The 11,478-nt window shown below is 35.6% G+C and overlaps 1 protein-coding gene and 1 pseudogene across 2 annotated transcripts; both read left to right on the top strand.

The window, feature by feature from the left end:
* Nucleotides 1-3,148: 3,148 nt before the first annotated feature.
* LOC149147783 (nucleobase-ascorbate transporter 6-like) lies at nt 3,149-10,964 on the top strand (annotated as a pseudogene). The gene is made up of 8 exons (XR_016262218.1): nt 3,149-3,328; nt 8,958-9,044; nt 9,141-9,199; nt 9,304-9,395; nt 9,492-9,569; nt 9,867-10,027; nt 10,162-10,401; nt 10,531-10,964. The product of XR_016262218.1 is annotated as a nucleobase-ascorbate transporter 6-like (transcript).
* On the top strand, nt 3,200-8,950 carry LOC149147784 (nucleobase-ascorbate transporter 6-like). Its single transcript, XM_089438006.1, has 7 exons — nt 3,200-6,290; nt 6,387-6,445; nt 6,550-6,641; nt 6,738-6,815; nt 7,113-7,273; nt 7,408-7,647; nt 7,777-8,950. The coding sequence occupies exons 3-6, from the start codon at nt 6,620-6,622 to the stop codon at nt 7,624-7,626; spliced, it is 480 nt and encodes a 159-aa protein (XP_089294132.1). The 5' UTR covers nt 3,200-6,290; nt 6,387-6,445; nt 6,550-6,619; the 3' UTR covers nt 7,627-7,647; nt 7,777-8,950.
* Nucleotides 10,965-11,478: the final 514 nt, after the last annotated feature.

The raw sequence follows: 11,478 nt of genomic DNA, 5'->3' as shown, positions 1-11,478 counted from the left end.
CTTTGTTTGCAAAAAGATCCTTCGCAAAATAGGAGGAATAACTAAAATTTTGTATCACAATCATTGAGTTCCTGAACAATGTTAATTTAGTCATTTTCTTTGCCATTGTCATTTATGGGCCCTCCCAAAGCGCTAGATATTCAACTTGATTATTAGTTTCCATACCCAAGCCCTATGTGTATTGAGTCTCTATTTTTTCATCAGGGCATAGGATAAACCCTCCTACTGCCACCCATAGAAGAGCCAATTATTTATTGTTACTCTTGAATAAGGTTTTCATAATTTTAAGTTAATTATCAATAATGATTAAATGGAAAATACAAATTTATTTTTTATGAAATATTTTAAAATATTCTTAATAATAATAATAATAATAAATTAATGATTGATATTTATCTTATAAGTAATTATACCCTTTATACCATGTTAATTAAATTGATTAGGAGTTGGTAGGAGCAGGAGGGATTATTCTCAACTTTGATGGAAAAATTGAAATTGAGTGTAGTTGGGGGTTAGGAAATTGAAAAAATAATGAGGGAGATGCACATGGATTACTCTTAGGGTTCCTTATGACCAGAGAAGCAAACATCAAAGATTTGGAGGTGTTGGCAGATTCACAACTAGTTATCCATCACCTTGTTCATGGATCTTTGGATAAGGATTGCAAGCTGTGAAGCATTATTGATAGAATCATGAATTTCAAACTAGCTTTCTCTACTATTAGTTTCTTTTGTGCGCTTCAGAATGAACAATTATGTTGCATATGATTTCTCCAATAAAGGTACAAACTTGGATGTAGGAATTCTAATGAGAAATGATATTTCTCCCCTCAAAACTATTCCTTAACAATAGGCTTAATACGTACTATAAATTTTGTCTATCTTTTGGAGAACACATCCAAAGAACTTGTGTCCTTTATCATAGTAAAATGACTAATAGATATCAAGAATAAAGATTGTCATGAAGTTAGGTATAGATGGCCTCAAAGGATTTTCATTGTACTCACCTGTTGTACACACAACAATCGAGGCGGGGATTTTGATTTAATACAATATTCTCATCACAATTAAAAACCCTAAAATTTATTAATTAAAAATATGTTATATGAATATAAGTTATATATTTTGAGCATGTGGTATTTCTAAGACATGGTATTGTAGGAAAGCCTATTTACTAGTTGAAAATCCCTTGGTAAAGTGGGATGGATCTCCATGGTTAAGAATCTTATTACATGTTTTTTTAATTGTATATATCTTTAACTAATATATTAATTCTTTTCATTAATAATAAAAATAATCACTTAAATAAAGGTTTTAGTTAGTTAGTTAGTAAGTGAAGGATATTACACATATTGAATAGAAATAGGTTGAATATTAGGTAGAATTGTGTTAAATTTTGGATAGATATCGCTTATATTAATTTTAATGTTTTAATAAAATAATAATGATGAAAATTTTAGTGTTTTAGCACATTATTGTTATTAATATTATTATTAGAGTAGTGGTATGTTTATATACATGAGTGAATGAGAACTCTTTGGAGTAGTGTTATACACCCTTCGTGATCAGTTTTCAGTTCCAACTCCTACTTGGACTTGACCAATTTATTAAATATTATTAAAAGTTAATAATTTATTTAATTGATTTTATAATTAATGTTAACTAAAAATAGTTTAATTATTTATATATATTTTTCATTCATATTTTTTATTTAATTTTATTTGAAATTTGATAATAATAATAAAAGAATTAATTATAATTTGAGTTGTATCATTTTTAATTTTTGACTGTTTTATACAATTTTCAGGATATTGAATTTTTTTATACATTTAAAAAATACATTTTAAACCATAAAAACACAATATCACCCAAAATTAAATAATCAAACTGTACTAAAATAATTTTATAAATAAACATCTTCACTAATTTAAATTTCCCTATCATATAATTAAATAAAAAAAAAATATTCAACGAATTATGACCAAATTTCATTTTATATTTAAATTTCCATATCATATAATAAAAAATAAATAAAAGTATTCAACTAATTACGCCGTAAGGCGTTTCCCTCTGGGAAGAACTCCCTTATATGCCACCGTGTCCTATTTTCGACCATTGATCTGATGTGTTAGACGATTAAAAGAGATTGTGCTGTTGGATCTTATCATTATAGTTGGAATTTTAATCAGTTTCGATTTCCTGATTCACATAGTTGCCCTACAGATGTAGCCTTTATCATGCCCTGAGGTGTTTAATTTAGATTTTATCTCAATTTCCCATGTCTAATCTGAGTTAAATTTACTGTGATGTGTAGGGTTCCTCCCACGTTGCCCGAATCCATCACGCAGACGACTTCCCTGCTGAATCCGAAGACCCCACAGGAAAATTTCTGTTCTAATGTGGAGCGTAAACCCTGGTAAGTGACGACTGACAATTGCAAGAATGCGTAAACCCTGGTAAGTGACCACTGACAATTGGAAGAATTCGATTTGTTCTCCGGTTAGGGTTTTACAATAGTTTCCTTATTTCTGCTCTTGGTTGCTCTGCAGGGTGTTATTTCTGCTCTTGGTTGATCTGCAGGGTGTCAGGCCCTCTACCGCGAAGGCTTATTTTAGCCACAAGAACGGGGTTGCCTCCAACTCAATCCTCATTGCCCAAAATGCCCTGTGTTTCAACTACTGGACTAGGCCCAAATGGGAAAACAATCAGTGGATTCTTGTACAATTATAGCAGAGATGAGGTTAGTATAGTTTGTGTGTGCCATGGCACATTCTTGTCACCTGCAAAGTTTGTGCAGCATTCAGGTCGTACAAACCTTTCACATCCTGAAAGGCACATTGTTGTCAATCCATCCCCATCTTCAAATGAAGATGCATCAACCCTGCAATGAAAAGTTATCCAAATAACATCTTGGATGTATACCTAAAAAAAACATTTCCCTGAAGGATTATCTCTATGTCACTTGCCCCAGAAAAGGTTTTTGAAATTGAGTGACTAGACATCCAATTTGGAAGCACTCCTCTTCTGCTCACAGAGTAGAAGTCGATCAAATTTAAGTAGATCCAATCTTGGTTCAAGAAGTCGAAACACTGCAAATCATCCTGGGATTCAGTGGTCTGTGGGCTGTTGTTTTAAGGTTGGTTTGATCTCTATGCATTTTCTCAAGTAATTTCATTCAAATTTTCTACATGTACTAAGGATTTACAGTCTATAGATCCTGATTTTGTTGTCTTGATGGCATGGTGCGTGTCAGGTATCTGAGTCCTCTTTCAGCAGTTCCGCTAGTAACTCTTGTTGCTCTTGGGCTCTATGAACTTGGGTTCCCGGGGGTAAGTGGACACTGAGCACCATTTCTGTTATGTTCACTTGGCTTAAACAAATTCTATTTCAGAAGCTGATCTCTATTGCACTCACTTGGTATTAAACAAATTTTCTATTTGCTTGAATAGAATTCATATGCTTCAAGTTTCAATGAATGCCATAATTGCATTTGAGTTATATGGGTATAGAATTCCTAAGCTTGAGTGCCCTAGTCCAGCATTTTTGTTAGTTAATATGGAAAGCTGCAGGGTACTCAAAATTACAGTGTGATTACAACTGGTTTGGAACAGAAGGACCTGCTCAAGTATGCTAGCTAACTTGACTAGCACCCATATTGCTTGGATAATTACGGGCTTGATGACGATTTCTATTAAACAAGGTCCATCTGTTGGACTTTCATTTATCTTGAAGTAATAGATATTTTGATTTGATATCTGCAGACTCTTCTTTTGAATGGAGGCAGTGTGTGCTTTTCTGCATCGTAGGTGATTTATAGACAGATAGTTTGGTTGGAACTTAACACCTGCTTTTACACAGATACTCAGGATGAAATATATTGCATAAACTAGATGAAACAGAAAATGTTTTTGGGAAATGTATTGTGAATAAAAAATGTTTCAGAAATGTTTGACTTAGAATAGTCCTGATTTACTCCTAATTATATCGTCTAATATATATTTAAGGTTTAAACTTTTAACACAATAGCATATTATGTACGATCTTTATTAATATTAATCACATTAGTAATAAGCAGTGTTCGGAGTTGGACTGTTTCACAAATGGATCATGGTAAGTTCTGAAAAGAATTATTTCCATAATGTATAATGGATGTATGCATAAAGCCTTAAGGTTAACTCATATTGGCAGACACTTAGTTTGTACAATGCAATTTCAACATATTAGGGTAAAACAACAATTCATTGGGTACCTATATTGGCAGAGAGTTTGTACGATGCAGCTTTAAAATTGTAGGGTGGAATAGCAATTCTTTGGGTTTTGCCTCATGTCTGAAATTTTTTGTATTCTTGATGAGCAGCTCGTGGGGGTCTCAGTTTCCTTCAATTTTGCAATCTAAATAGTTTCGGGACGAAGTTCATCTTGGGCTTCTCGCTGTTTTTGGGATTATCAGTACCACAGTACTTCAATGAATTTACAGTTTCTTCGGGTCATGGTCCAGTCCACACTCATGGACGATGGGTAGGGTTCTTACAACTTCTTTCAGGGACTAAATTGAAATTTTTTGGCTAGCAGTTCGTTGTGGCAACATTCCCTTCATTCTTCAAATTTCAATGTTTTTAACTTTAAGCATTTTTGAATGGCTTTTTTAACAGTTCAATGACATTATCAATGTGATTTTCTCGTCACCACCTTTAGTTGCTGGTAGCGTAGCATTGTTTTTGGATAACACTCTACATATGGGGGAGAGTTCAACAAGGAAAGACAGAGGCCATCATTGGTGGGATAAGTTCCGTTCATTCAAAACCGATCCTAGAAGTGAAGAGTTTTATGCTCTCCCTTTCAACCTGACCAAGTTTTTCCCATCTGTCTGAGGATGAAACTCTATTTTAGAGGTGGGGTCTCTGTTTTATCAATAGCCTTGGTGCATTTGGAGAATAATTAGAGTGTCTTCAATTCAGAAAGAGACTACTTCACAGTGTGAAATCTAAGATGTCTATATTTTATATCTATCACTTTGATAGGGACCTGCTTTCACGAATTATCTTAAATGGATGCCTCTGTGCCCTGGTCAATCATTTTCAGAGCACTTCAAGATCACCGCTCTTGGCAAGCAGCAAAAGGAGAATAATGAAAAGGAAAAGTACATTTCAGACTCTCAGAGTGGTCAATATGCTATCTTGACTCCAATTCAAAAGAGGCATGTTGTGCATAGAGTGGTTTATTTTTGTAAGTACTTTTGAAGATGCAACAGAATGTTTTTGTTGTTGGTGCTTCAAATTGAGCCAATGAGCATTTATCTGGAACTCGAGAGTCATATAGAGTCATTTTATAGTAATGATATCTTAAGCCCCCTTGCAAAGGCATTAGTAGGAACTAGCAGTACAATTGCTTTCTGATATTCTCCACGCATAATGCGAGAATTATTAGTTATTCATAGCACATGTTTAAAATATAATTTTTTTGGTAAACGTTGTTTGCCTTTGAAATAAAGGCTTCAGCTCCTGTTGACAGGGCACTTTAGGCTTACCATTAACTTTAGCTTCATGATTTTCTTCCAAAATGAGTGCATGGAAATTATTGCAGCAAAAATGAAATGACATTGGAAAAGTAACGAAAAATATAATACAGCTTTTCAAATGGCATTCCATGCAATGTATCACAGATTTCTTTTGGGCATTGTCATCTATTCTTTTGTACTTTTTATTATGTTCTACATATGGGGGATTTTTTTCTTATGCATTTTATGCATCATGATCAGATATGCTTACTATTGTTAGCTTCATCCTAGGTATATACTTTTCAGTTTTTCATGACAGAATCATTTGTAGTTCTCCTGGGGGTAGGTAGCATTCACACATGTTGCCACCAATATAACAGGGGCCGCTAGAGCTGCAAGATCATCCCCATGTTGTAAACTTTATCTGATAACATAACAACAAAGGGAAATTCTGAACATCCATTGCATCTACCTTGTTTTTTAAGAAAGTTCTGAGCATTCTTTGATGGAGGACAGTCTTTTGCAATGATGGCTGCAGCATTTGTGTCTCTTTTTGAGGTCTGCCTGCTTGCCATATATCAGATATACTTTCTTCTCTTTTATTTTCTTTATCCCGTTGACATTTCTGATAGTTATCTATGGGTTTCTATTTAAAAACAAAATTGGGTATTGACTACTAATTTTTTTTTTCTTTCATAAATTTGCAGTCTACTAGTGCATTGTATGTTGTTTCAAGGTTTGCAAGTGCCACACCTCCCCCTCAATCTATCATTAGCCGTGGTATAGGCTGGCAAGTAAGGAAATGGATTCATTGCTTTCACCCTTATGGCTTCAGGTAATTGGAAGATTGTATCATTGTCGTTGATGGAATATAATGGTCCTCTCTACAGGGAATTGGAATTTTATTGGATGGGATGTTTGGAACTGGAAATGGGTCCACAGTATCAGTGTAAGAACCAGGCAACTTGACCCATTTCTGGCAACTTTAGCTGCAACTTGACCCATTTCTGGCAATACTAGCTCTGAAATTTGTCTTATCTTGGGAATTTGCAGTGAGAATGCTGGTCTTTTGGGGTTGACATGAGTTGGGAGTCGCAGGGTGCTCCAGATATCAGCAGGATTTATGATATTCTTCTCTGTTCTTGGTGATAATCAACTCAAGTTGGGATATTGTTCTCATTTTGGGGTTTATTCCCTAGTCTAGGATTTTGCATTGCTAATTTCATGTTAATGTGTTCCAGGCAAATTTGGAGCAATCTTTGCTTCTATTCCAGCACCCATTGTCGCTGCCGTGTACTGTCTCCTCTTTGGTTATGTTGGTATGTATACGGTGTACACAAATCCTATGTGCTGAGCTGCAAAGTCAGTCAACTAGTAGTATCTTAGCTGTTGCCATAATGTATAATGGATGTATGCATAAAACCTTAAGGTTAACTCATATTGGCAGACACTTAGTTTGTACAATGCAATTTCAACATATTAGGGTAAAACAACAATTCATTGGGTACCTATATTGGCAGACAGTTTGTACGATGCAGCTTTAAAATTGTAGGGTAGAACAACAATTCTTTGGGTTTTGCCTCATGTCTGAAATTTTTTGTATTCTTGATGAGCAGCTCGTGGGGGTCTCAGTTTCCTTCAATTTTGCAATCTAAATAGTTTCAGGACGAAGTTCATCTTGGGCTTCTCTCTGTTTTTGGGATTATCAGTACCACAGTACTTCAATGAATTTACAGTTTCTTCTGGTCATGGTCCAGTCCACACTCATGGACGATGGGTAGGGTTCTTACAACTTCTTTCAGGGACTAAATTGAAATTTTTTGGCTAGCAGTTCGTTGTGGCAACATTCCCTTCATTCTTCAAATTTCAATGTTTTTAACTTTAAGCATTTTTGAATGGCTTTTTTAACAGTTCAATGACATTATCAATGTGATTTTCTCGTCACCACCTTTAGTTGCTGGTAGCGTAGCATTGTTTTTGGATAACACTCTACATATGGGGGAGAGTTCGACAATGAAAGACAGAGGCCATCATTGGTGGGATAAGTTCCGTTCATTCAAAACCGATCCTAGAAGTGAAGAGTTTTATGCTCTCCCTTTCAACCTGACCAAGTTTTTCCCATCTGTCTAAGGATGAAACTCTATTTTAGAGGTGGGGTCTCTGTTTTATCAATACCCTTGGTGCATTTGGAGAATAATTAGAGTGTCTTCAATTTAGAAAGAGACTACTTCACAGTGTGAAATCTAAGATGTCTATATTTTATATCTATCACTTTGATAGGGACCTGCCTTCACGAATTATCTTAAATGGATGCCTCTGTGCCTGGTCAATCATTTTCAGAGCACTTCAAGATCACCGCTCTTGGCAAGCAGCAAAAGGAGAATAATGAAAAGGAAAAGTACATTTCAGACTCTCAGAGTGGTCAATATGCTATCTTGACTCCAATTCCAACGAGGCATGTTGTGCATAGAGTGGTTTATTTTTGTAAGTACTTTTGAAGATGCAACAGAATGTTTTTGTTGTTGGTGCTTCAAATTGAGCCAATGAGCATTTATCTGGAACTCGAGAGTCATATAGAGTCATTTTATAGTAATGATATCTTAAGCCCCCTTGCAAAGGCATTAGTAGGAACTAGCAGTACAATTGCTTTCTGATATTCTCCACGCATAATGCGAGAATTATTAGTTATTCATAGCACATGTTTAAAATATAATTTTTTTGGTAAACGTTGTTTGCCTTTGAAATAAAGGCTTCAGCTCCTATTGACAGGGCACTTTAGGCTTACCATTAACTTTAGCTTCATGATTTTCTTCCAAAATGAGTGCATGGAAATTATTGCAGCAAAAATGAAATGACATTGGAAAAGTAACGAAAAATATAGTACGGCTTTTCAGATGGCATTCCATGCAATGTATCACAGATTTCTTTTGGGCATTGTCATCTATTCTTTTGTACTTTTTATTATGTTCTACATATGGAGGATTTTTTTCTTATGCATTTTATGCTTCATGATCAGATATGCTTACTATTGTTAGCTTCATCCTAGGTATATACTTTTCAGTTTTTCATGACAGAATCATTTGTAGTTCTCCTGGGGGTAGGTAGCATTCACACATGTTGCCACCAATATAACAGGGGCCGCTAGAGTTGCAAGATCATCCCCATGTTGTAAACTTTATCTGATAACATAACAACAAAGGGAAATCCTGAACATCCATTGCATCTACCCTGTTTTTTAAGAAAGTTCTGAGCATTCTTTGATGGAGGACAGTCTTTTGCAATGATGGCTACAGCATTTGTGTCTCTTGTTGAGGTCTGCCTGCTTGCCATATATCAGATATACTTTCTTCTCTTTTATTTTCTTTATCCCGTTGACATTTCTGATAGTTATCTATGGGTTTCTATTTAAAAACAAAATTGGGTATTGACTACTATTTTTTTTTTCTTTCATAAATTTGCAGTCTACTGGTGCATTCTATGTTGTTTCAAGGTTTGCAAGTGCCACACCTCCCCCTCAATCTATCATCAGCCGTGGTATAGGCTGGCAGGTAAGGAAATGGATTCGTTGCTTTCACCCTTACGGCTTCAGGTAATTGGAAGATTGTATCATTGTCGTTGATGGAATGTAATGGTCCTCTCTACAGGGAATTGGAATTTTATTGGATGGGATGTTTGGAACTGGAAATGGGTCCACAGTATCAGTGTAAGAACCAGGCAACTTGACCCATTTCTGGCAACTTTAGCTGCAACTTGACCCATTTCTGGCAATACTAGCTCTGAAATTTGTCTTATCTTGGGAATTTGCAGTGAGAATGCTGGTCTTTTGGGGTTGACATGAGTTGGGAGTCGCAGGGTGCTCCAGATATCGGCAGGATTTATGATATTCTTCTCTGTTCTTGGTGATAATCAACTCAAGTTGGGATATTGTTCTCATTTTGGGGTTTATTCCCTAGTCTAGGATTTTGCATTGCTAATTTCATGTTAATGTGTTCCAGGCAAATTTGGAGCAATCTTTGCTTCTATAACAGCACCCATTGTCGCTTCCATGTACTGTCTCCTCTTTGGTTATGTTGGTATGTATACGATGTACACAAATCCTATGTGCTGAGCTGCAATGTCAGTCAACTAGTAGTATCTTAGCTGTTGCCATAATGTATAATGGATGTATGCATAAAACCTTAAGGTTAACTCATATTGGCAGACACTTAGTTTGTACAATGCAATTTCAACATATTAGGGTAAAACAACAATTCATTGGGTGCCTATATTGGCAGACAGTTTGTACGATGCAACTTTAAAATTGTAGGGTAGAACAGCAATTCTTTGGGTTTTGCCTCATGTCTGAAATTTTTTGTATTCTTGATGAGCAGCTCGTGGGGGTCTCAGTTTCCTTCAATTTTGCAATCTAAATAGTTTCAGGACGAAGTTCATCTTGGGCTTCTCTCTGTTTTTGGGGTTATCAGTGCCACAGTACTTTAATGAATTTACAGTTTCTTATGGTCATGGTCCAGTCCACACTCATGGACGATGGGTAGGGTTCTTACAACTTCTTTCAGGGACTAAATTGAAATTTTTTGGCTAGCAGTTCGTTGTGGCAACATTCCCTTCATTCTTCAAATTTCAATGTTTTTAACTTTAAGCATTTTTGAATGGCTTTTTTAACAGTTCAATGACATTATCAATGTGATTTTCTCGTCACCACCTTTAGTTACTGGCAGCGTAGCATTGTTTTTGGATAACACTCTACATATGGGGGAGAGTTCAACAAGGAAAGACAGAGGCCATCATTGGTGGGATAAGTTCCGTTCATTCAAAACCGATCCTAGAAGTGAAGAGTTTTATGCTCTCTCTTTCAACCTGACCAAGTTTTTCCCATCTGTCTCAGGATGAAACTCTGTTTTAGAGGTGGGGTCTCTGTTTTATCAATAGCCTTGGTGAATTTGGAGAATAATTAAAGTGTCTTCAATTCAGAAAGAGACTACTTCACAGTGTGAAATCTAAGATGTCTATATTTTATATCTATCACTTTGATAGGGACCTGCTTTCACGAATTATCTTAAATGGATGCCTCTGTGCCCTGGTCAATCATTTTCAGAGCACTTCAAGATCACCGCTCTTGGCAAGCAACAAAAGGAGAATAATGAAAAGGAAAAGTACATTTCAGACTCTCAGAGTGGTCAATATGCTATCTTGACTCCAATTCAAAAGAGGCATGTTGTGCATAGAGTGGTTTATTTTTGTAAGTACTTTTGAAGATGCAACATAATGTTTTTGTTGTTGGTGCTTCAAATTGAGCCAATGAGCATTTATCTGGAACTCGAGAGTCATATAGAGTCATTTTATAGTAATGATATCTTAAGCCCCCTTGCAAAGGCATTAGTAGGAACTAGCAGTACAATTGCTTTCTGATATTCTCCACGCATAATGCGAGAATTATTAGTTATTCATAGCACATGTTTAAAATATAATTTTTTTGGTAAATGTTGTTTGCCTTTGAAATAAAGGCTTCAGCTCCTTTTGACAGGGCACTTTAGGCTTACCATTAACTTTAGCTTCATGATTTTCTTCCAAAACGAGTGCATGGAAATTATTGCAGCAAAAATGAAATGACATTGGAAAAGTAACGAAAAATATAGTACGGCTTTTCAGATGGCATTCCATGCAATGTATCACAGATTTCTTTTGGTCATTGTCATTTATTCTTTCGTACTTTTTATTATGTTCTACATATGGGGGATTTTTTTCTTATGCATTTTATGCATCATGATCAGATATGCTTACTATTGTTAGCTTCATCCTAGGTATATACTTTTCAGTTTTTCATGATAGAATCATTTGTAGTTCTCCTGGGGGTAGGTAGCATTCACACATGTTGCCACCAATATAACAGGGGCCGCTAGAGTTGCAAGATCATCCCCATGTTGTAAACTTTATCTGATAACATAACAACAAAGGGAAATTCTGAACATCCATTGCATCTAC

Source organism: Pinus tabuliformis, chromosome 9 (assembly GCF_031772625.1).
Source record: "Pinus tabuliformis cultivar Carrire ecotype Pingquan chromosome 9, CPIR1, whole genome shotgun sequence".
In the NCBI taxonomy this organism is placed as follows: domain Eukaryota; kingdom Viridiplantae; phylum Streptophyta; class Pinopsida; order Pinales; family Pinaceae; genus Pinus; species Pinus tabuliformis.
The sequence above is the reverse complement of the archived record's forward strand: the minus strand, read 5'-3'. Positions and strand labels throughout refer to the sequence as shown.

Coding starts and splice junctions, on each gene's coding strand:
- LOC149147784 (XM_089438006.1), top strand. CDS start 6,620: ATGATATTCTTCTCTGTTCTTG. Junction 6,816..7,112: donor TCTCCTCTTTGGTTATGTTG/GTATGTATACGG, acceptor CTTGATGAGCAG/CTCGTGGGGGTCTCAGTTTC. Junction 7,274..7,407: donor TCCACACTCATGGACGATGG/GTAGGGTTCTTA, acceptor CTTTTTTAACAG/TTCAATGACATTATCAATGT.